Source organism: Somniosus microcephalus, chromosome 12 (assembly GCF_052327205.1).
Source record: "Somniosus microcephalus isolate GS21.2 chromosome 12, FLI_Smic_1.0, whole genome shotgun sequence".
NCBI lineage: Eukaryota > Metazoa > Chordata > Chondrichthyes > Squaliformes > Somniosidae > Somniosus > Somniosus microcephalus.
Window position 1 is genome coordinate 67,894,034 of NC_140998.1, and position 23,201 is coordinate 67,917,234.

General features: G+C 41.8%; 1 protein-coding gene across 5 annotated transcripts in view; it reads right to left on the reverse strand.

Annotated features, from left to right (window-relative positions):
* The window catches only part of cdc42bpb (CDC42 binding protein kinase beta (DMPK-like)), a 218,261-nt gene that overhangs the window by 71,516 nt on the left and 123,544 nt on the right, over positions 1–23,201 (reverse strand). For all 5 annotated transcript variants that reach the window (XM_086003023.1, XM_086003027.1, XM_086003025.1 and 2 more), the window contains exons 4-11: positions 19,244–19,339; positions 18,875–19,023; positions 14,979–15,072; positions 14,012–14,212; positions 13,156–13,404; positions 9,883–9,962; positions 8,058–8,224; positions 7,570–7,689 (exon numbers count right to left, since the gene is read on the reverse strand). In XM_086003023.1, coding sequence (XP_085859149.1) covers positions 7,570–7,689; positions 8,058–8,224; positions 9,883–9,962; positions 13,156–13,404; positions 14,012–14,212; positions 14,979–15,072; positions 18,875–19,023; positions 19,244–19,339 — 1,156 coding nt within the window. The remainder of the gene's footprint in view (positions 1–7,569; positions 7,690–8,057; positions 8,225–9,882; positions 9,963–13,155; positions 13,405–14,011; positions 14,213–14,978; positions 15,073–18,874; positions 19,024–19,243; positions 19,340–23,201) is intronic.

The following is a 23,201-nucleotide window of genomic DNA, read 5'->3' on the forward strand; positions in this document are numbered from 1 at the left end:
TACTGACCGAGCCCTGAAGGACATAGCTGCCAGTCAAGGCCTGCGACAGGTGGTGAGAGAACCAACACGAGGGAAAAACCTACTTGACCTTGTCATCACCAATCTACCTGTCGCAGATGCATCTGTCTATGACAGCATTGGCAGCCGTGACCACCGCACAGTCATTGTGGAGATGAAGTCCCGTCTTCACACTGAGGACACTCTCCATCGTGTTGTGTGGCACTACCAGTGTGCTAATTGGGATAGATTCAGAACAGATCTAGCAGCTCAAGACTGAGCATCCATGAGGCACTGTGGGCCATCAGCAGCAGCAGAATTGTATTCCAGCACAATCTGAAACCTCATTTCCCGGCATAAACCTCACTCTACCATTACCATCAAGCCAGGGGACCAACCCTGGTTCAATAGGAAGTGTAGAAGAGCTTGTAAGGAGCAGCACCAGGCGTACCTAAAAATGCGGTGCCAACCTGGGGAAGCTGCAACACAGGACTACATGCATGCTAAAAAGCGGAAGCAGCATGCTATAGACAGATCCCAAAAATCAATGGATCAGATCAAAGCTCTGCAGTCTTGCCACATCCAGTCGTGAATGGTGGTGGACTATTAAACTACTAACGGGAGGAGGAGGCTCCATGAATATCCCCATCCTCAATGATGGTGGAACCCAGCACGCGAGTGCAAAAGACAAAGTTGAAGCGTTTGCAACCATCTTCAGCCAGAAGTGCCGACTGGATGATCCATATCAGCTTCCTCCCGAGGTCCCCACCATCACAGAAGCCAGTCTTCAGCCAATTCGATTCACTCCATGTGGGCCCCGACAACATCCCAGCCGTCGTGCTGAAGACTTATGCTCCAGAACTAGACGTGCCTCTGGCCAAGCTGTTCCAGTATAGCTACAACACTGGCATCCGACAATGTGGAAAACTAACCAGGTATGTCCTGTCCACAAAAAGCAGGACAAATCCAATCCAGCCAATTACCGCTCCATCAGTCTCCTCTCAATCATCAGTAAAGTGATGGAAGGTGTTGTCGACAGTGCCATCAAGCAGCACTTACTCACCAATAACCTGCTCACTGATGCCCAGTTTGGGTTCTGCCAGTACCACTCGGTTCCAGACCTCATTACAGCCTTGGTCAACATGGACAAAGGAGCTGAATTCCAGAGAGAGGTGAGAGTGACAGCCCTTGACATTAAGGCAGCATTTGACCGAGTGTGGCATCAAGGAGCCCGAGTAAAACTGAAATCAATGGGCATTGGGGGGGAAACTCTCCACTGGCTGGAGTCATACCTAGCACAAAGGAAGATGGTTGTGGTGGTTGGAGGTCAATCATCACAGCCCCAGGACATCGCTGCAGAAGTTCCTCAGGACAGTGTCCAAGGCCCAACCATCTTCAGTTGCTTCATCAATGACCTTCCCTCCATCATAAGGTCAGAAGTGGGGATGTTTAATGATGACTGCACAGTGTCTAGTGTCATTCGCAACTCCTCAGATAATGAAGCAGTCCATGCCCACATGCAGCATGACCTGGACGACATTCAGGCTTGGGTTGATAAGTGGCAGGTAACATTCGCGCCACAGAAGTGCCAGGCAATGACTATCTCCAACAAGCAAGCATCTAACCACTGCCCCTTGACATTCAACAGCATTACCATCGCCAAATCCCCCACTATCAATATCCTGGGGGTCACCATTGAACAGAAACTTAACTGGACCAGCCATATAAATACACTGGCTACAAGAGCAGGTCAGAGGCTGGGTATTATGCAGTGAGTGTCTCACCTCCTGACTCCCCAAAGCCTTTCCACCATCTGCAAGGCACAAGTCAGGAGTGTGATGGAATACCCTCCACTTGCCTGGATGAATGCAGCTCCAACAACACAAGAAGCTCAACACCATCCAAGACAAAGCAGCCCGCTCGATTGGCACCCCATCCACGGCCTTAAACTTTCACTCCCCTCCACCACCAGCATACCATGGCTGCAGTGTGTACCATCTACAAGATGCACTGCAGTAACTCGCCAAGGCTTCTTCGGCAGCATCTCCCAAACCCACGACCTCTACCACCTAGAAGGACAAGGACAGCAGGCGCATGGGAACACCACCACCTCCAAGTCACACACCATCCTGACTTGGAAGTATATCGCCGATCCTTCATCTTCGCTGGGTCAAAATCCTGGAACTCCCTCCCTAACAGCACTGTGGGAGTACCTTCACCACATGGATTGCAGCGGCTCAAGGCGGCGGCTCACCACCACCTTCTCAAGGGCAACTAGGGATGGCCAATAAATGCTGGCCTTGCCAACGACGCCCACATCCCATGAACGAATAAAAATGAAAAATTCAAAATTTGCAGGGCTTTGGGGAAAGAGCAGGGGAGTGGAACTAATTGGCTAGCTCTTTCAAAGAGCTGGCACAGACACGTTGGGCCGAATGGTTGTCTTCTGTGCTGTATCACTCTAATTTTGTCTTCCCTGGCAGCGGGTAATGTAAACTAACTCTGACTTTTCCAAATGAAATATATAGTAGGCTATAGAGGAGATGCCACTTGAAAGCCTGGAAACTCATTAGTTGAGTAACTAACAGGTCCAGAATGGAGTCATGACCTGAAACTCCTGGATTGGCTGATGAGCATATATCCAAAATGGATTCTATCTAGGGATATTTAAAAAAAAGAGTAATCAAGGTGAACGGTCAAAGTCCATAGTACAGGACAACAACAAAGTAGAAAAGTCAGAAAAAATTGGCTAAATCAGAAAGTAGTGATTATTGGTGCCAATTATGCATTTTGAAAGCTGAAAAATTATAGGACAGTTTAGAGATCATCGGATAGAATAACATGAGAGTAGGAGACTGTATGCTAAATTTTGATTTCAATACACGAGACACAAATAGCGTAGGAAGGAGGAAGATTATGTAGGATGGCAACTTTGCAGTTTAGAAGAAATAAGCTGTGTCAAGTTGGTTTCAAAACTGGCTCGGAGGCAGGAAGCAGAGGGTAATGGTTGATGGGTGTTTTTGTGACTGGAAGGCTGTTTCCACTGGGGTTCTGCAGGGCTCAGTACTAGGTCCCTTGCTTTTTGTGGTATATATCAATGATCTAGACTTGAATATAGGGGGTATGATTAAGAAGTTTGCAGATGATACTAAAATCGGCTGTCTGGTTGATACTGAAGAAGGAAGCTATAGACTGCAGGAAGATATCAATAAATTGGTCAGCTGGGCAGAACAGTGGCAAATGGAATTCAATCTGGAGAAGTGTGAGGTAATGCATTTGGGGAGGGCGAACAAGGAAAGGGAATACATATTAAATGGTAGGACACTGAGTAGTGTAGAGGAACAAAAGGACCTTGGAGCATGTCCACAGATCCCTGAAGGTAGCAGGCCAAGTAGATAAGGTGGTTAAGGCATAAGGAATGCTTGAAATAACAGAAAATGCTGGAAAAACTCAGGTCAGGCAACATCCGTGGACAGAAATTTGAGTTGACGTTTCGGGTCGAACCCTTCTTCAAAACAAATGCTTGCCTTTATTAGCCGTGGCATAGAATACAAGAGCAGGGGGTTATGCTTCCAACTGTATAAAACACTAGTTAGGCCTCAGCTAGAGTACTGCGTGCAGTTTTGGTCACCACATTACAGGAAAGATGTGATTGCACTAGAGGAGATTTACAAGGATGTTGCCGGGAGTAGAGAATCTTAGCTATGAGGAAAGACTGGATAGGTTAGGTTTGTTTTCCTTGGAACAGAGGAGGCCTTATTGAGGTGTATAAAATTATGAGGGGCCTAGATAATGTGGATAGAAAGGACCTATTTCCCTTAGAGGGGTCAAAAACCAGGGGGCAAAGATTTAAAGTAATTGGTGGAAGGTTTAGAGGGGATTTGAGGGGAAATTTCTTCACCCAGAGGGTTGCGGGTGTCTGGAACTCACTGCCTGAAAGGGTGGTAGAGGCAGAAACCCTATCCACATTTAAAAAGTACTTGGATGTGCACTTGGGATGATGTAACCTGCAGAGCTACAGACCAAGAGCTGGGAAGTGGGATTAGGCTGGATAGCTCTTTGTTGGCCGGCGCGGACACTATGGACCGAAATGGCCTCCTTCCGTGCTGTAACTTTCTATGATTCTACAAGAGTTGACCAAAATAGCATTGACCACAATATAAATTTAGAACGACTGGAAATGTTATAAAAGGGAGAGAAGTTGGAGGCAAGAAAGGGATCAGCTATCACAGGCTGCTGTGGGAGGCAAGGGAGGAGATTGCAGGGGCTCTGACACTAATTTTCAGAACCTCTCTGGCCACAGGGGATGTACCAGAGGACTGGAGAACAGCTAACGTAGTACCATTATTCAAGAAGGGTAGCAGGGATAAACCAGGAAATTACAGGCCAGTGAGTCTAACATCTGTGGTGGGGAAATTATTGGAAAAAATTCTGAGGGACAAAATTAATCTCCACTTGGAGAGGCAAGGATTAATCGGGGATAGTCAGCATGGCTTTGTCAAGGGTAAATCATGTCTAACAAATCTGATCGAATTTTTCGAGGGGGTGACTAGTGGGGTGGATGAGGGAAATGCTGTGGATGTGGTTTACATGGACTTCAGTAAAGCTTTTGACAAAGTCCCGCATAGGAGACTGGTCAAGAAGGTAAGAGCCCATGGGATCCAGGGTGCCTTGGCGCGTTGGATCCTAAACTGGCTGAGTGGCAGGAGGCAGAGGGTGATGGTCGAAGGTTGCTTTTGTGACTGGAAGCCTGTGTCCAGTGGGGTACCTCAGGGATCGGTGCTGGGTCCCTTATTGTTTGTGATCTACATAAATGATTTGGATGGGAATGTAAAAGGTATGATCAGTAAGTTCGCAGATGACACGAAAATTGGTGGGGTGGTAAATTGCGAGGAGGAAAGCCTCCGGCTACAGGACGATATAAACGGGTTGGTCAGATGGGCGGAAAAGTGGCAAATGGAATTTAACCCTGAAAAGTGCGAGGTGATGCATTTTGGACGGACAAATAAGGCAAGGGAATACACAATGAGTGGTAGGACCCTAGGAAGTACAGAGGGTCAGAGGGACCTTGGTGTACATGTACATAGATCCCTGAAGGCAGCGGAGCAGGTAGATAAGGTGGTTAAAAAGGCATATGGGATACTTGCCTTCATTAGCCGAGGCATAGAATATAAGAGCAGGGAGGTTATGATGGAGCTGTACAAAACGCTGGTGAGGCCACAGCTGGAGTACTGTGTGCAGTTCTGGTCGCCTCACTATAGGAAGGATGTGATTGCTTTGGAGAGGGTGCAGAGAAGATTCACCAGGATGTTACCTGGGATGGAGCGCCTCAGCTATGAAGAGAGGCTGGACAGGCTGGAGTTGTTTTCCTTGGAGCAGAGAAGGCTGAGGGGGGACCTGATTGAGGTGTACAAAATAATGAGGGGCATAGATAGGGTAGATAAAGAGGAACTTTTCCCCTTAGTGGGGGGGTCAATAACAAGGGGGCATAGATTCAGGGTAAGGGGCAGGAGATTTAGAGGGGATTTGAGGAGGAACTTTTTCACCCAGAGGGTGGTTGGAATGTGGAACTCAATGCCTGAAAGGGTGGTGGAGGCAGGAACCCTCACAACATTCAAGAAGCATTTGGATGAGCACTTGAAATGCCATTGCATACAAGGCTATGGACCAAATGCTGGAAAATGGGATTAGACTGGACAGGGATGGATGGGCGGCGCAGACACGATGGGCCGAAGGGCCTCTTTCTGTGCTGTAAAACTCTATGACTCTAATGGCAAGTGTTTTCTTATGTCTTTTCAGCAGCGAGAGGGGCGATAGAACAATCTCCCCAGATATTTAAGTCTTAGAATTGAGCTTATGAGAATTAAGAGTTTCGGAGAGCCTTAGGACCAAAGCGGAAACTGAGCTTCTTAAAGGCAGAAATAACAGAAAATGCTAGAACAACAACAGAAAATGCTGGAAACACTCAGATCAGGCAGCATCCGTGGAGAGAGAAACAGAATTAATGTTTCAGGTCGGTGACCCTTCGTCAGAACCGGAAAAAGTTAGAGATGTAACAGGTTTTAAGCAGTTGCAGAGGCAGGGAAGGAAAAAACAAAAGGGACAGTCTGTGATAGGGTGGAAGGCAGGAGTGGGTAAATGTTGCAAATGGGAATGGCAGAATCATCAACAGCTGCCGCCTGGAAAAAATAGGGGTAGAGGTTATAGTCTGAAATTGTTGAACTCAATGTTGAGTCCAGAAGGCTGTAACGTGCCTGATCGAAAGATGAGCTGCTGTCCCTCGAGCTTACATTGAACTTCATTGGAACAGTGCAAGAGGCCGAGGGCAGAGTGGGAGTGGAGCAGAGAATTAAAGTGACAGTCGACCGGAAGCTCGGGGGTCACCCTTACAGACTGAACGGAGGTGTTCCACAAAGCGGTCACCCAATGTGTGTTTGGTCTCCCCAATGTAGAGGAGACAGCTTTAGCAAAGGAAAAGGGTGTGGGTGTTCCATTTGAGATTGTGCAGTCAGTGAGGCCAAGAATGCAAATAGCTGAAGCAAGACCAAGGATTAACTCATTTAAGGAAGAAATGGTAGCTTTTGGTTCAAATAGCAAGATGTGACAAAACTGTCATTGAAGAAGTGACAGAAATAAGATTTTCATTATCTCATTGAGGGGCATGGAGATGATCAAAATGTAGTTAGTCAAACATTGCATTATGATAGATTACAGGCAGTAAGCACATAATTGGAAGTTAGTTGATAAATGTAAAGTAGAATGACCAACAAAAGATTGGATAGAGTTGAATGACAAGTGGAGTTATTGATAAAGAAGAACTAGCGAGATAGAGACGAAACCCAGAACTAATGTAAAATGAGTTGTAGCATGAGCCATTAACTGCAGCACAGATAGAGGAATTCAAGAAAAAAAAACGAGATATTTATGAACATGGCTCTGGTGGGAGTAGGGTTGCCACCCCATCAGGATTGTCCTAGAGTCTCAAAGAATTAAAGAGTAATCTACTGGACACTACTGCGAGCAACCCAGGAGAAAGATCATAGGGCCATTAAAAAAAGTGAGTTTTTTTCTATTTTCTTTGAACGGTTTAGCTTATTAGCTACAGTATAAAAGTATTGAAGGTGACAAAAAATGCTGTTTGACTGGACGGGGTGATTGGAATCAGGAATCCCTGTGGTGAATCATCCAAGAATAAGTCCAATTAGAGTTGGCAACCCTAGGTGGGAGGCTATACGATATTAACTTGTTTAGAAGCAATCAGTGCCTTGTTGAAGGCTTTGGAGAGGATCAAGACAATGGTAGATGATTTATCAAAGTGGCGAAGAGTAAAGTTCAGGAGGAATGTAACAGACAAGACAAGAGGAACAGCTATGCTGAAAACCATGCTGATGATCAATGACTCGGACAGGACATTCAAGGTGATGAATAATTTGAGAGTTAATACCAGCCTCCATCAATTCAGAATATACTGATGTAAAGGCAATAGCCTGATAGGTTAAGCACACTCACCTTTCTTAGGGACAGAGCAGGTTGTACGAGTATGAGAAACCAAAATGTGATAAATAAATGTACCTGCTAACTTCTTTCTCAGTTTTTCCATTTCCTCATTTAACTTCTTGATTTCCTTATCTCTGCTGCCAGTTCCCATTCCCCGTGTTGAACTATGAAGTGACTGTACCGCCTGTGCGGATTCTAAAACAACAAAAGGTCCAATTTTATTCAACTAAATCAGGAATTATAAGGAATGAAGACTGCAAACCAGCAGCAATCTAGCAAGTTTAAGAAAAAAAATTGCAAATGCTGGAAAACAATAAAAAACAGAAAATGCTAGAAATAAACATCAATCAGCATCTGTAAAGAGAAAAGCCAGGCTGATCTTTTGGGTGTGCACGCTTCTTTAGACCTGAAACCTAATCTTTTAGTTTTCTGTTTCAGGTTTATCATTAGATTTCAATTCTGATGAATACATACTCAAAACACTAACTTATCTTTTCCCTATACAGATGTTGACCGAGTTGCTTTGTGTTCCATGCTTTTTCTGTTATTTAAATCTCAGTTACCTTGCAGTTTCCTAGTCAGTTCTACTTTTTCTTGTTCAAGCCTGTGGATTCGCCTCTCGTAAGCCTCTATTTGCAAACTGTTTTCCAAGTCAATTCGTACATCTGCAACCCCGTCAATTGAATCTGATTGCATGACATTTTTCAAAGAAGTTCTGTCTGACAAAGGACTGAAACAGCAAATCACATTACTCATGGTTGCATTCTAAACATCAGACAACTTGATTAAGCATTAAATGACTATTCAATGAAAGTGGACTTGCAACCCTACAGAGAGATAGAGCTTGCATTCAATAAGTGCTTTTCACAACCTCAGGATGTCCCAAAGCGCTTCACCTTTGAAGTGTAGTCATTGTTGTAATGTAGGGAAATGTGGCAGTTAATTTGTGTGCAACAAGGTCCCACAAATAGCCCCGCAATAAATGACCAGATAATCTGTCTTAGCGAGTTGATTGAGGGATACATGCTAGCCAGGGCACTGGGAGAACTCGCCCACTCTTTTTAGAATAGTACTATGGGATCTTTTACGTCCACTTGAGGGAGCAGATAGGGCCATGGTTTAATGCCTCATCCGAAAATTAGCACCTCCCACAGTAAAGCACTCCCACAGTACTGCACTGAAGTATCAGCCTTGATTATGTGCTCAAGTCTCTGGACTAGGGGTTGAATGAATGACCTTCTGACTCGGAGCAAGAATGCTACCATGGTGCCAAGGCCGACACTAGAATGTCTCACAAGCTCACTTGAAAATAAACAACAGTACATTTTTGATCACATCACTATACTGATCAAGTGCTGAATCAGAAATTTGAGGTCTGATGACTTGGCCAACCTAGCACATTCTAAACCATGTCACTCATTTGTTGTGCAGTTTACCACTAGGTGTGAAAAAAGTTAAGATTGCACCAGACCTCATCGCAACTTACATTTATCTGACAATATTATCACAGTGCATAGTTTCACAAATATGTGTGACAGGTTGAATAAACCAGCTAATTCAAACTCTTATTCACAGCATAGTTAGTTTCAATTTAAAGAAGTAATATGTTAAATAAATCAAGATACTCAACTTGTGTTAAATTATACAAGGACACACCCAACAGTTCAACATATTAAACCAGTGAGCAGCTGAGCCAGGCAGATCCCTGGCCTGCACTCGGAGTGTAAGCTGATCATAGCTGGGGTTTCAGTGGGGTACTGCAATTGGCTTCAGTACCTATGGACTAGGGAGGAGGAAAATCAGCCAGGTTCCTGCACTTGATTGCAATCCCTGCTCAAAGTGCCTGCGTGGACATCAAGTAAGGACAGAATCACGCTCACCAATGATGCTCTACCTTGGTCAAGTAGTCTCACACATCAAGTATGATCACTTGGGTGAGATACTGGACTGTATCTCTATGACTCTATGTCTGGCACTCGTGGAATCCTGACCCAAACAAAAAGTCACGGCCATTCAAGAGAAAATTGGTGAATAAAGCCCCCAAAAATTATATCCATAATTAACAAAAAACAAAATGTGCTAATAAATTCTTTACAATTAAAATTGGTGTATCTGCTCATACCATTTGATGCTAATGTCTAAGCCTTATAAGCGAAGAATTTACACTAGATTAAATGGGGCACTTAAAATAAGGCGGAGCTTGTTTTAATTGCAGATCATCACATAATATTTTGGATGGGAAACGCCGCAACACAGACTTTTTAAACTGTTTTTCCACAAGTCACTAAATACAGTATGATCCACCTGTTAGAATGGAGAATTGTTTATTACATGCACGTAAACAAAACACAAATATAGCATTTATAGAAAGTGTGTGAACTGCTCTACCTGCTGGTGGTAAATGTGAAGCCTACAAATGGCAGATGCAGTCCAGAAAAAGCAGTGTGAGTAGCCGGAGGCACCAATTCCTAGGACAATGAAAAGCATTTAAGTAAAAATTGAGGTATTTTTATCCAATAAATTGTGATAATGCTGACTTAACCTCAACCTCTCAACAATGTAGTTATAAAACAGCAAAGCGAATTAAAACGTAGAGATAAAAATAGAAAAAGAATTGCTTTTTCTATCTTAAAACAGTAGGGTTATTGCTGCAGGACAGGCCTGCTAGGTCTGGTCAGTTCAAGCAGAGATTAGTCCCATTGTTCAGAGAAAGAACACAGTGAATAAGCTACTAATATATAGAAGTTGGCTAAACCCCTCCATGTCTACTCTTTGCTCCATGCTAAAAATCCTTTACAAACTGAGGGGAACCCAACTTATAAGCGTGCAAGATATTGGGAAAGCAGTAGGTGTCATAGAATTCCAAATACAGAATTCATTTTTCACAACCAATCCGGAATAATGCTGCAATTCATGCAAAATGGAAACCAGTGGATTTGTTGGTCAGGAATAATAATGGGCCGGAATTTGCAGTCGGAGGCGTACCTCCAGAGTACGCCTCCGACCCGGGAAAAAAAATATAAACCTACCTGCTGACTCCCGGGTTTTGGGGATGTCGGGTCCTGGGCCTGCAGGCGTACGCCTGCATAAAGGCCCACAGATCCCAGGGACCCAGGCGGTTCGGAAGCGTCCCTGGGATCACGTGGGCCAGGTCCTCCCATCACTAATTATTTGGGGATTCCACTGCTGTCATTTCCAAATGGAATCCCCCAATGGCAAGCAATTGAATCTCCAAATAATTAAAGAAATTACACAATTCTAAAATAAATTTTCCAATTTTCACATTTAAACAAAAGTCCCTTTAATGAAGCATTTACAATAAAAATTGAATTTTTTGAAAAATAATTTTAAATATTTTAATCTGGGCCAAAATTTACATAAATGCATTTTAAATGCTTGTGGATGATTTTTTATTTAAAATTTTTTTAATTTAACATTTGTATTAACCTTTACGCTGGTGAAAGCAGGCCCTACGTGCTGTGTGAAGTTTTAAATTTGCCTTTCACATACAGTATTTGAATTTGAGCCGTTGTGTAATTCAAAACATTTTCTTGTTAAACTGGTAAATTACACCCAAATTGTGAACAGATTCGCTCCCGAGACAAATCAGAGTTAATAGTCCTGTTCGCTACATGCTTCTCTGACTAAAGGAATAAAAACAGGAGGGTGGCCAGGTTTATCGTAAGGTTTAATGGAGAGGCTGAGCTTTTGATTGCTGGAGATATGGAAGTACTGCTGATTCATCTCCTCTAGGAATTTTAAGGTAATTTTTGATATTTTTTTTTTGGTGGGGGGGGGGGGGGGGGGGGGGGGGCGGTGAGGAAGAGCAGAAGGGAGATCTCTATATTACTCTGTGACTAGTGACTATAAAAAGTTGATCTCCAGCCCTGAAACATAGGCAACCCTTCAGTTCAATTACTTGTGACCTGCGTTTTAAAGTGCTGCAATCCCTGCTCCTAAAATTAGCACTGATTTATGAATTTAAGATGGAGATCTCTCATTGGTTAGAAACTCCAATGCTGTCTCATGACCCTGGCCTTTTGTTTTTAAAAAAAAGGAACTGATTTTAGCACAAATGCTGTACAAAATGACAAAGACTTATGTATATGGTTAAATTATGTATTGTATATATTGGCCCGTATTTTCCGATGCCTACGGGTATGTACGGGCTGCGTACACACCCGTAGGGACATCGGAAATGCCGGTTTCAGGCATGCAAAGCACATGCGCTGAAAACCGGCATTTCCGATATGTCAAGAATGCTCTTGACAGATCATCGGCCTGCCCTGGAGAAGGGCCCCTGTGGGTGGAGCGTTCCACTTTTGGCAGCACCTCCGCCCACTGAAAACCCTTAGAAATCTTACACCTGGTAAAAGCAAGCGTAAGGCCTGCTTTTACCAACACAAGAGTTGAAAAAAGTTTAAAATATTTTTAGCCCCATAAAAAAATTATTTTTTTCAAAAAGTTAACTTTGTTTAAAATATTTAATTTAATGTAATTTTAACTCATTTTAAAAACATGATGGATTTTTTTTTAAATGTTTTAGTGTTTTTGGGGTGATCTCCATTCATATATTTGACAGGTCTATTGGCTGGCCTGGCCCACGTGATCCCAGGGACGCTTGCGAACTGCATGGGCCCCTGGGATACGTGGGCCCTGCACATTTCGACTGTGGAGAGGCCCAGGAGTGGAAGTGTCCGGACCTCAGGAGAACTCAGGTAAGTTTGTATAGGAGGCATCCACATGCAGGAAGCCGCCTATCGGAAATTACGGGACATTGTTTGAGTTATACTATGTAGGAGTTTGTGAGTTTTGCGCAATGTAATCAAAAATAAGTAAAACTTCATATAAAAATGAATAGGATTACTTTCCACTTCTACTTATCCTGTTTCCAACTAGCCTTCATTTCTGAGTTTCATACTTTAAAACTAATGTTTAGTGTTGTTCAAACAGGCTTTGCTTCAAAAATTGCATTTCTGACCAATTGAAGGAGTAAGCATAAATTGTTTCTGAAAAACACAAGGATCGGATCCACATACAATAGTTATACCAAGGTATTTCATTTTACAGTAATCATCCCAAAAGTTTAAGAGTTTCTACTTATTCAAATTATATTAATTGCATTACACATATTTCATATAACTGGCAGTGTATGGAGTGGTGTACAGATTGGCATGAATGTTTTTGAGGGAGAAAAGTCAATGGAATAACCAGATCTCTAGCAATAAAAACACTGTCTAAACTATCAGATGGTCACAGGTTTAAATCCTAAGGCTGCCTGACAACTAAATTAGGCTACAGCATTTGTGATGAATTTAGACAGGTCTTGGCCAGATCGTCAGATGAACCATCTAGTAGTGGGCTATTTCACTACAGGGAAAGAAGATTGACAGAACTGTTCACCGAAGCAGCGGTTATGCCAAAGGTTGCAGAGGTTTGTGGCTTGCCAAATTCTTCCTACTGTTGAATTTTGGAAGTAAAATACCATTTCTAAAGGTATTTTAGAGGGGAAAATGTTGTCACAAAGATGGGAGTTCTGTAAGAACCAAATGCAAGTTTTATCTATAGTCAAATGCAACTATTGGGTGCTAGATTCTGATTACTCTAGGCTGTTACATATCAAAACTTAATTTAGTATTCCACTAAAACTGAAGTACTAACTGGATTTTTGAGAATATCATCATCTACATCAAAGTTTGAAGTGTCTGTTGGGCTGCTGACTTCAGGAATATAAGGTGCTTCAATATTTCTAATATTGTCCCAATCGATCCCTTTGAAAAATGAATGTTTTTTGAAATCTTCCATTCCATTTTTTCCAATGCGATGTTCTCTACCACAGATTAACCGCTGTATCAAGTCCTTGGCTTCATCAGATACATCAGTGATATGAGATGGAAACTGGAACCGTTCCTGTCAAACAAGATGCAGACTGGATGTTACTGACAATATCACACAAGTGAATGCAGATTAATGGTGCCTTTTCCATATACAAGACAAGGCGAGCTGTATCTGTACAGATAGATTCCCTGAAAATGAAATTAACTTCGATGCAAAGTTTAATTTTTTCCCCCTGAAGTATGCATTGTTTTCAACAGATTTTTATTATCAGAAAGCTAATTATGGGACAATCAGAATTGTGCACAGGGTCTAATGAACAATCCCTAATGGTATGCTCGAAAGAAAAAGAATAGCTTTGCCAGAATTTCAATTAAAACATATGGTAACCATTTGGCCAGCTTTTCATAATATACTTCAATATTTAGTGGTGGAAAGCAATCCTTCTTCGACAAAGTGAACTGCTATGGTGCACTGCATATGGTTTAATCATTACACAACAACAACTTGTATTTATATAGCGCCTTTAACGTAGTAAAACATCTCAAGGCGCTGCACAGGAGTATTTTAAAACAAAAAATGACACCGATCCACATAAGGATAATTTAGGGCAGATGTCCAAAAGCTTGGTCAAAGAGGTAGGTCATTTAAAAAATGTCAGCCTGAAAAAAGTGGTGCTTACTTGGTGATTCATAATTTTCCCATATGTTTCCACCAGTGACTCTGCATAAAATGGTGTTTCGCCAACAAGCATTTCATACATGCATACACCAAGAGACCACCAATCACATTCTGGTCCATACTTCCCCATTCCATCCTCCATGGCTTGCAAGATTTCTGGAGAGATGTAGTCAGGAGTACCAACTGCCACAGAGGATTGTACCTAAGCAACAGAGACAAGAAAGCATATCAGAAACCTACATACCTTGTGCATGTTTTACTCTAATCAGCAAGGCGCCAGCAACAAAATGTGTTTTAGAAGCATTGATTAATGGTTTAAAAATTTATGTCCAGATGTTTCATGGAAAGGGACAACAAATATATAAAGCCTTCTCTGAAACATTATAAAATCAAATGTTTTGACTTTTATAGTTGTCATTGCAAAACTTTGTTTGCACAATTACTTAATGTAAAGTATCATTGTGTAACTAAATTTAAAACTCAAGATATAGTTACAGAATCTCTCATTCCCTCTCCCCATTCTATGTTTATCAAAATCTTGATCAGCTTAGCTTTCTCTGGAGTTACTGGTTTTTATCAGATTAGAAGATAAATTTTAAACTAAATAAGATTTTTCGGAAGCTTCTTAATGCTGCTGTTTGGCAGGCACTGCAGTAGGAAGTTATGTTTATAACAAGACAGAACAAATTGTTAAGCTTTGAGCTCCAAGATGATTACAACCGGACACCGAAAGAAATAAACACATTTAGTGATCAAAAAAAAGTGACATTAAAAATTTGGGAAATTACCAAAACTTTGCAACTTTTTGTTTGAGAACTTGTTTGTACTCTACTCCAGAATACTAGGTATTGTAATATATTGCATGTTTGGTGATACAAACAACAATTTCCTGAATATTACTAGGGTACATAATGAATATTGTTCTAATGTAACTATACCTAGAATATTTTTCCAGGGACAATACTCACAGTGCCATCATTCATTAACTTCAGGCAGGAACCAAAGTCAGCAAGACGTATATGTCCATTCATATCCAGCAAAACATTATCGGGCTTTATATCCCTGTACAAAAATGTGATTAATACTAAAATGCTTTTTGGGGGAAGGGAAAATCAAACCACAAATATTTTTATATTGTCTTCAGTAAATTGTTCACTTATTTACACATAAAAAGGTAAGTGATCTATCTATCTATATATAAAATATATTATATATATATATTTTGATTAGCAAGAGAGAAAGACTGTCTTGAAGACAAAGAAAAAGACTAAAGTAAAGACAAATTAACTATATTAATAATGGTTATATAGTTGACACCAAAGGGCTATGTCACTATAATCATAAGTCTTTATCTCAGAGTTCCTGATCTCTCTCCCATACTGCTCTGAAGAGGTGCTAAGCAGAGGCAACTGTATCTACTCAATCAGGGAAAGGGTGAATCAAAGGAAGGGACAGCCCTTGTCTTCTGTGCTTTCCATATACTCATTTAGCCTGATACTAGTGGAAGGCAATGCACCCTCAGCTACATTGGGTGTACAGCCCAGGCCAAAATTAGAACTGAATGCCTTCACAAAAATGTATCCTTTGCACAGCTAAAAGTCATTTAGAGTGGAGGATGGCCTAAATTAAATTTGCGTTGTGCATTATCAAATCTTCCAAGCATCTCATTGCACTTCACATTCTGTGAATTACTTTGATGTGCAATGATAGTTGTTTCATAAGCAAAACTATTTATATTGGTGCTGTACAGTCACAAAGCAAAACTTAGGACTAAAAGGTCAGATCTTGGGCCTGGAAATGCATAAATGCACAACACGGTCAATTATTAGGTCTTCTTCCTAACAGCAATTTCGATGTTCAGAATGTTGCTTTATTTCTGCCTAAAGCATGAAACAGCAAACTATCTTATTCAGAGGACTGCTATTGAAGTCAGTCTGCATTCTGCCATAGGATGTGTAAATGGATCTCCCAAATGTGATAAAGAAAAATTTTCAACTTCACCACCTGGGCAATATTCTGGTGCAGCCATTCACTCATGTTGTAGATTCTGCCCGATTTTCATTCATCGGTGAAGATGAAAATTTACCCCATACTGTTTATACTTGATCACTATTCTTTGTATGCTGACTGGTCAGCTTTGTTTAGCCAGTAAGGTAGGGCAGAATGCATGCCACAGCCAAAGTACATATCGATCATTATTCTGTTCGAACCTCTCCAAAACTATGTCAAATAAAAAGAGGTTTTAATTCTCCCACAATTTTCTACCTTTACCCCTCGCTACTACTTGTGCTGCAGTACATTTCTTTAGACAGTGTCTTTCTAGTCCCATGCCCACGGGTAGCCATGCTTCATGTCAGGTTGGACAGCAAGTTATCTATTCAACTGTGGGAACACTTCAAGCAGCCTGTTGTTGGATACAGAAGAGGGGAATTCGGACCCATTTTTACACCCTCTCCTGGCCTAAGATTCTAAACTAGATCCCTGATCCCTACTGAGTTAACTAATCGCAACTCAAATAGCACAGTTGCCGCCCTGAAGGCAATCATGCTATGCCAATTGAAATTAGTTAACTCAGTAGGGATCAAGTTTAGAATCTTTATGGTCTGTGTCTCTCAGTGCCATACCAAACATTATATTTACCCCCACTAAGTGATTAGAGAACCTGGTTATGATTCAGACTTATCTCCAACATATCTTTTGAACACCCAGTTAGACTGTTTTCATAAGCAATCTAAATCTTTTCTGAACCAAAAGCTGCATCTTTATTCTCTGCTGGATATAAGCTAGCATAAACCAGGTCTAAGAATTAACCTCGAAGTGGCAGTAAATCACTTTTTTCAGAAAGCTTCTTAAAATCTCCAGGCAACCAATAGACACCGTGGGTGAAATAGAAGGGTCAGTTATTTTTACTTGTCTAAATTGTGATAAAACAAAATTGAGAATTTTTCTCAATTAAGATTTTTCTTTTTGTTTTTTAAAACTTAACATACTGCAACTTTTGAAACTCTTGTTTCTGCAGTCTTCCATGAAATGTTTGTTTATAAAACTCATTCTTTACTTTCTGGCTTCTCTTCTGTAACCCATTCACCCATCATCCCTGTGCTCACTGATCTACATTGGCTCCCCGTGAAGCAAAGCCTCAATTTTAAAATGATCATCCTTGTTTTCAAATCCCTCCATGACCTTGTCCCTCCCTAGCTCTAATCTCCTATAGCCCCACAACCCTCAGATATCTGCACTCCTCCAATTCTGGCCTCTTGAGCATCTTCAATTTTAATCACCAACATTGGTGGCCGTGCCTTCAACTGCCAAAGCCCTGGAATTCCCTCCCTAAACCTCTCCGCCTCTCTTCCTCCCTTTCCTCCAATAAGACACTCCTTAAAACTTACCTCTTTTCTGTCCTAATAGCGCCTTATGGTGTCTAAATTGTCAGACTGCTTGTCCGACATACAGTTCTGGATGAGCAAACATTTTCTCCAATTAAATATTGGAAAGATCAAATGCCATTGATTTTGGTCCCCGCCACAAACTCCGTTCCCTAGCCAGTGACTCCATCCCTCTCCCTAACATCTGTCTGAGGCTGAAGCACACTGTTCGCAACCTTGGTGTCATATTTGACCCTGAAATGAGCTTCTGACCACATATCCGCAGCATAACAAAGACCGCCTACTTCCACCTCCGTAACATCGCCCGTCTCCGCCCTTGCCTCAGCTCATCCGCTGCTGAAACCCTCATCCATGCCTTTGATACCTCAAGACTTGACTATTCCAACGCACTCCTGGCTGGTCTCCCACGCTCCACCCTACGCAAACTTGAGGTCATCCAAAACTCGGCTGCCCGTGTCCTAACTTGCACCAAGTCCCGTTCGCCCATCATCCCTGTGCTCACTGACCTACATTGGCTCCCGGTTAAGCAGCGCCTTGATTTCAAAATTCTCATCCTTGTTTTCAAATCCCTCCAAGGCCTCACTCCTTCCTAACTCTAATCTCCTTCAGCCCCACAACCACCCCTCCCCTCCCCCCCCCCGCCACCCCCGAGATATCGGCGCTCCTCTATTTCTGCCCTCTTGAGCATCCCTGATTAAAATCACGACCATTGGTGGCCGTGCCTTCTGTTGCCTAGCCCCTAAGCTCTGAAATGCCCTGTCTAAACCTGTCCGCCTCGCTACCTCTCTTTCCTCCTTTAAGGTGCTCCTTAAAACCTACCTCTTTGACCAAGCTTTTGGTCATCTGCCCTAATTTATCCTTTTGTGGATCGGTGTCAAATCTTTTGTCTTAAAATACTCCTGTGCAGCGCCGTGGGATGTTTTACTACGTTAAAGATGCTATATAAATACAAGTTGTTGTTCTTATGTGGCTTGGTGCCAAATTTTGTTTTATAACTCTCCTGTGAAGTGCCATGGGATGTGTTACTACATTAAAGGCGCTATATAAATACAAGTTGTTATTTTAATTCCAGGTCGGTGAGGATTTAACTAATCACAACCATGGCAGTTGAAAGGACAATGCAATTGGCTTCAGCACCCCTGGGAGAAAATATTAATCCAATGACTCTTGCTGGAAATGTGCATGTGTGGACGTCATGCAAGAGCAAGATTTAGTCAGCTGAGAAGCCATGCAGTTAAATTGCCTGCCAACACTCGCTGTCAAGGCTCACACATGAACAACTGCCACTTGGGTGAACTACTGGAAAGTGCATGGCACCTGCACAACCATACCCCAACAAGGAGCCAACACCTTCAGGATAGGAGGGAAAAAAAGGAGTGGAGAAATAGGAGAAGGAAAAATAGGCAAAAAATCCACATCATATCACAGTACTAAATTAGCAATATACAGTAGTATGCACATAAAAAATATACAAATACCTGTGTACATAATGCAACTGGTGAATGGAATCGATAGCTAACACCATTTCTGCTATGTAAAATTTGGACATTTCTTCTGGAAGCCTGTCTTCAAACTTGCTGAGCAATGTCAGCAGATCCCCACCCACATAGTAGTCCATAACTAAATACTGAAAATACACAAAAATGCACTTAATAACAAGACAGTACACATGTTCAAACAATAAATATAGTTTGTTAATCAAAAACTAACCACAAGTAAATGATTGTCACTAACAAAAATCCAGTGGCTTAACAAGTTGAGGGGTGATTTTCTCTGGAATGAACACCAGCGTTATCTTTTTGTTTATGGTTAGGTAACTTCAGAAATTTAAGTGAAAGCAGACTTACCAAGTAGTTATCATCTTGGAAGGCATAGTGTAATGTAGTAATCCACTGGCAATCTCCATTCACCAGAACATTCCTTTCTTCTCGAAAACAAGCCGTCTATACATAAGAAAGTGTTTTATAAGCTTGATTGTGTATATTAGTGAGGTTGAATTATTTCCCACATTACTTCCAAGGTTTGGTTTGCACTCAGACTATCGGACTGGACCACTTGTCTGCCCAGGAAATCCATTTGCCAGACAACTAAGGGGTTTAGTAAACTGAAGAAAACTTAGCTCATAATCAATGATTCACAGTTTAATTTTTTTTTATTTTTAAAAACGTCAAAGCTCCATTTTGGGTCAATTTCAAGATTTCACGTACACTGCACAGACCATTCTTTCTTCCATTGCGATTATTATTGAATATATTTGTTAGCTAATGGGGTATGATCGGTCTTACTTATCACTAGCCACCAGGCTAGCAAAATGGTTGTCAAAACCAAAACAGTGGCTTCATTATACTACTAATATCAGATATCAGAGGGAAATTGTTGCTTTCAATAGTAGAAAAGAGCAATGTTTCTGAATCCCAATATAGTTAAAATTCTGCCACTAGTTCATTTTGGAAATATTTTATTTTTAAAATAAGAAAACCATAAAGCTGCTTGAAATCAGGAACAGTAGAATGAATTATCAAGAGAATGCAATGCTGAATCTTTTAAGGCAGAGGTTGCATGCATTTTCAAATGAAGCCAAGCAGAGAATATGAAATTGCTGATTTTGGGGTAAGAATTCAATTCTGTGGCAACATCTGCTTACAGGCTGCAAATTCCTCTCCCTCACTGTTTTTCTTCTTCAGAGTGCGGGGCCAAGATGGCCAAAGGCTCTACCAGTGAAGGAGGAAGGAAGAATTCACAGGAAGAGTAAACCTCTCAAATTAATTCAGAAAAATTAGGATTTAAATTAAATTACCGAAGAAAGGTTTACGTTGTTTAAAGAATCGCATGCATCACTGAAAATTTCTGGATGGAAACTGAAGGTGGTCTGCAACTTCTGAAACCTCTAACTCTGTATGATGCCTCAATTTTGACCTAAAGTATCAAACCGGTGAGTCCCTGAAAACTTACACTTTTAAAGAGTTCCATTATTTGAAAAGACTGTCCAATTGCCTTTAGTGATGATGGAAATCTGCATACAGAAGTTATTGTAATTTTACCACCATGATCTCTTGTACAGCACATTCTGAAGATATTCTTCTTGCCATCCACAAATTATTTTAAATGTAGGTACAAGTTTTACTGGATAGAACATTAAATATGACCCTGCATCTTGCCCAATGGAAGTGCACCCCAGCTGCCCCTTCTGGTGCCTGTGCTCTCCTCCACTAACCACTCAACAATGATGCTCGCCCAGGGTTCTGGCTATAGTGACTGAAGCTTAGATAGGGGGCAGCTCTGGATGGTAGAATTTATACCTGCCTCAAAGTACCAAGTGCCTACCCACATATGGGTGGACGTAATCAAACAGGAGCGAGAGAACCCCGCCACCACCCCCCCGTCATCCCGACCAGAAAATGGCGGGGACATGCTGGAGCACATACCCGAGTAGCTTTCTGCCCTGCTCTTACCAGATCTGCCAAAGGATCACCGATGGCAGAGGGGGAAGTGTAAGTCACCGAGTATTAATTTTAGGGGATATTTCACTTTATTGACTCGAGAGTCAAGTAGGCTGGTAGAGGAAAAGGCAACAGATGTCAACCAGTCTTGAGAGATTAAATTAAGGATTTCACTGCACAATTTCCTTCTCGTAAAAACACTGCATTTGCAAGCAGATTTCATGGAAAGAACTGTGAATGTACTGTACATCACATGGTACAAAATGTTACTTACAATTTTACCAAGATGTTTTTACTGCACAGTTACTGACAAAGCTACTTCTGAACAGCAGATGCCTTAAAGGAACTGTCACGTTAGGTTTTAGAAAAAGGTCAATTCTTATTCAGTCAGTATTTATAAATTTTCTTTCCTCCATAAAATCCTTAATCTGTGTCTGCCTGCATGACAAATCACATCCAACATGTCACCAAAGTTGGGAAATGTTAATGTTTTCTTTCCAACACATCAGCACAATGGCCAGTTTAAAGAAAAATGCAGCAATATTTATTCCCCAACGGCTCTATTTAGTTTATCCAAATCCGCTTTAATATTAAAATTCAAAAATATATACTCTGGTCCCGAATGGGGAATGTGTGCAACTGGTATTTTACGCGGTTCCAATGATTCACACTGTGAGTGCAATCCTTCTTGCATAAATCAAGCTCCTATACCTAAACATGCTGGAATGCTCATTATAACCATATAAGAACATAAGAAATAGGAGCAGGAGTAGGCCAATCGGCCCCTCGAGCCTGCTCCGCCATTCAATAAGATCATGGCTGATCTGATCCTAACCGCCAATCCACTATCACAGAACCATCGCCTGAATCTAACAGAATTAGACACACGAAATAGGAGCAGGATCAGGCTACACGGCCCCTGGGCCCGCTCCGCTACCCACAGGGCCATGACCGATCCGAACCTAGACTCATGTCCAAATTCCTGCCCGCTCCCCGTAACCCTTAATTCCCTTTACTTCTAGGAAACTGTCTATTTCTGTTTTAAATTTATGTAATGATGTAGCTTCTACAGCTTTTTGGGGCAGCATATTCCATGGACCTACCACCCTCTCAGTGAAGTAGTTCCTCCTCATCTCAGTTTTGAAAGAGCAGCCCCTTATTCTAAGACTATGCCCCCTAGTTCTAGTTTCACCCATCATCGGGAACATCCTCCCCGCATCCACCCGATCCAACCCCTTCACAATCTTATATGTTTCAATAAGATCGCCCCTCATTCTTCTGAACTCCAATGAGTTGAGTCCCAATCTACTCAACCTCTCCTCATATGTCCATCCCCTCATCCCCAGGATTAACCGAGTGAACCTTCTTTGTACTGACTCGAGAGCAAGTATGTCCTTTCTTAAGTATGGACACAAAAAACTGTACGCAGTATTCCAGGTGCGGTCTCACCAATACCTTGTACAACTGAAGCAATACCTCCCTATTTTTATATTCTATCCCCCTAGCAATGAAAGCCAACATTCCACTGGCCTTCTTAATCACTTGCTGCACCTGCATACTAACCTTTTGAGTTTCGTGCACCAGGACCCCCAGATCCCTTTGTACTTCAGTACTTTCCAGTTTCTTGCCATTAAGATAATAACTTGCTCTACGATTTTTCCTGCCAAAGTGCATAACCTCACACTTTCCAGTATTGTATTCCATCTGCCAAATCTCTGCCCACTTACTTAGCCTGTCTATGTCCCCTTGAAGGTTTTTTATGTCCTCCTCACTCACTACTTTCCCCCCCCCCCCCCATCTTAGTATCATCTGAAAACTTTGATATGTTACACTTGGTCCCCTCCTCCAAATCGTTAATATAGATTGTAAAGAGTTGGGGACCCAGCACTGACCCCTGCGGAACACCACTAGTTACTGATTGCCAGTCTGAGAATGAACCATTTATCCCAACTCTCTGCCTTCTGTTAGATAGCCAATCCTCTATCCATGCCAGAATATTACCCCCAATCCCGTGATTTTTTATCTTAAGCAATAATCTTTTGTGTGGCACCTTGTCAAATGCCTTTTGGAAGTCTAAATACACTACGTCTACTGGTTCCCCTTTATCCACCCTATATGTTACTTCCTCAAAGAACTCCAGCAAATTTGTCAAACATGACTTCCCCTTCATAAAACCATGCTGACTTTGTCCTATTAAATTATGATTATCCAAATGTCCTGTTACTGTCTCCTTAATAATGGACTCCAAAATTTTACCTACCACAGATGTTAGGCTAACCGGTCTATAGTTTCCAGCCTTCTGTCTACTGCCCTTTTTAAATAAGGGTGTTACATTAGCAGTTTTCCAGTCTGCCGGGACCATTGT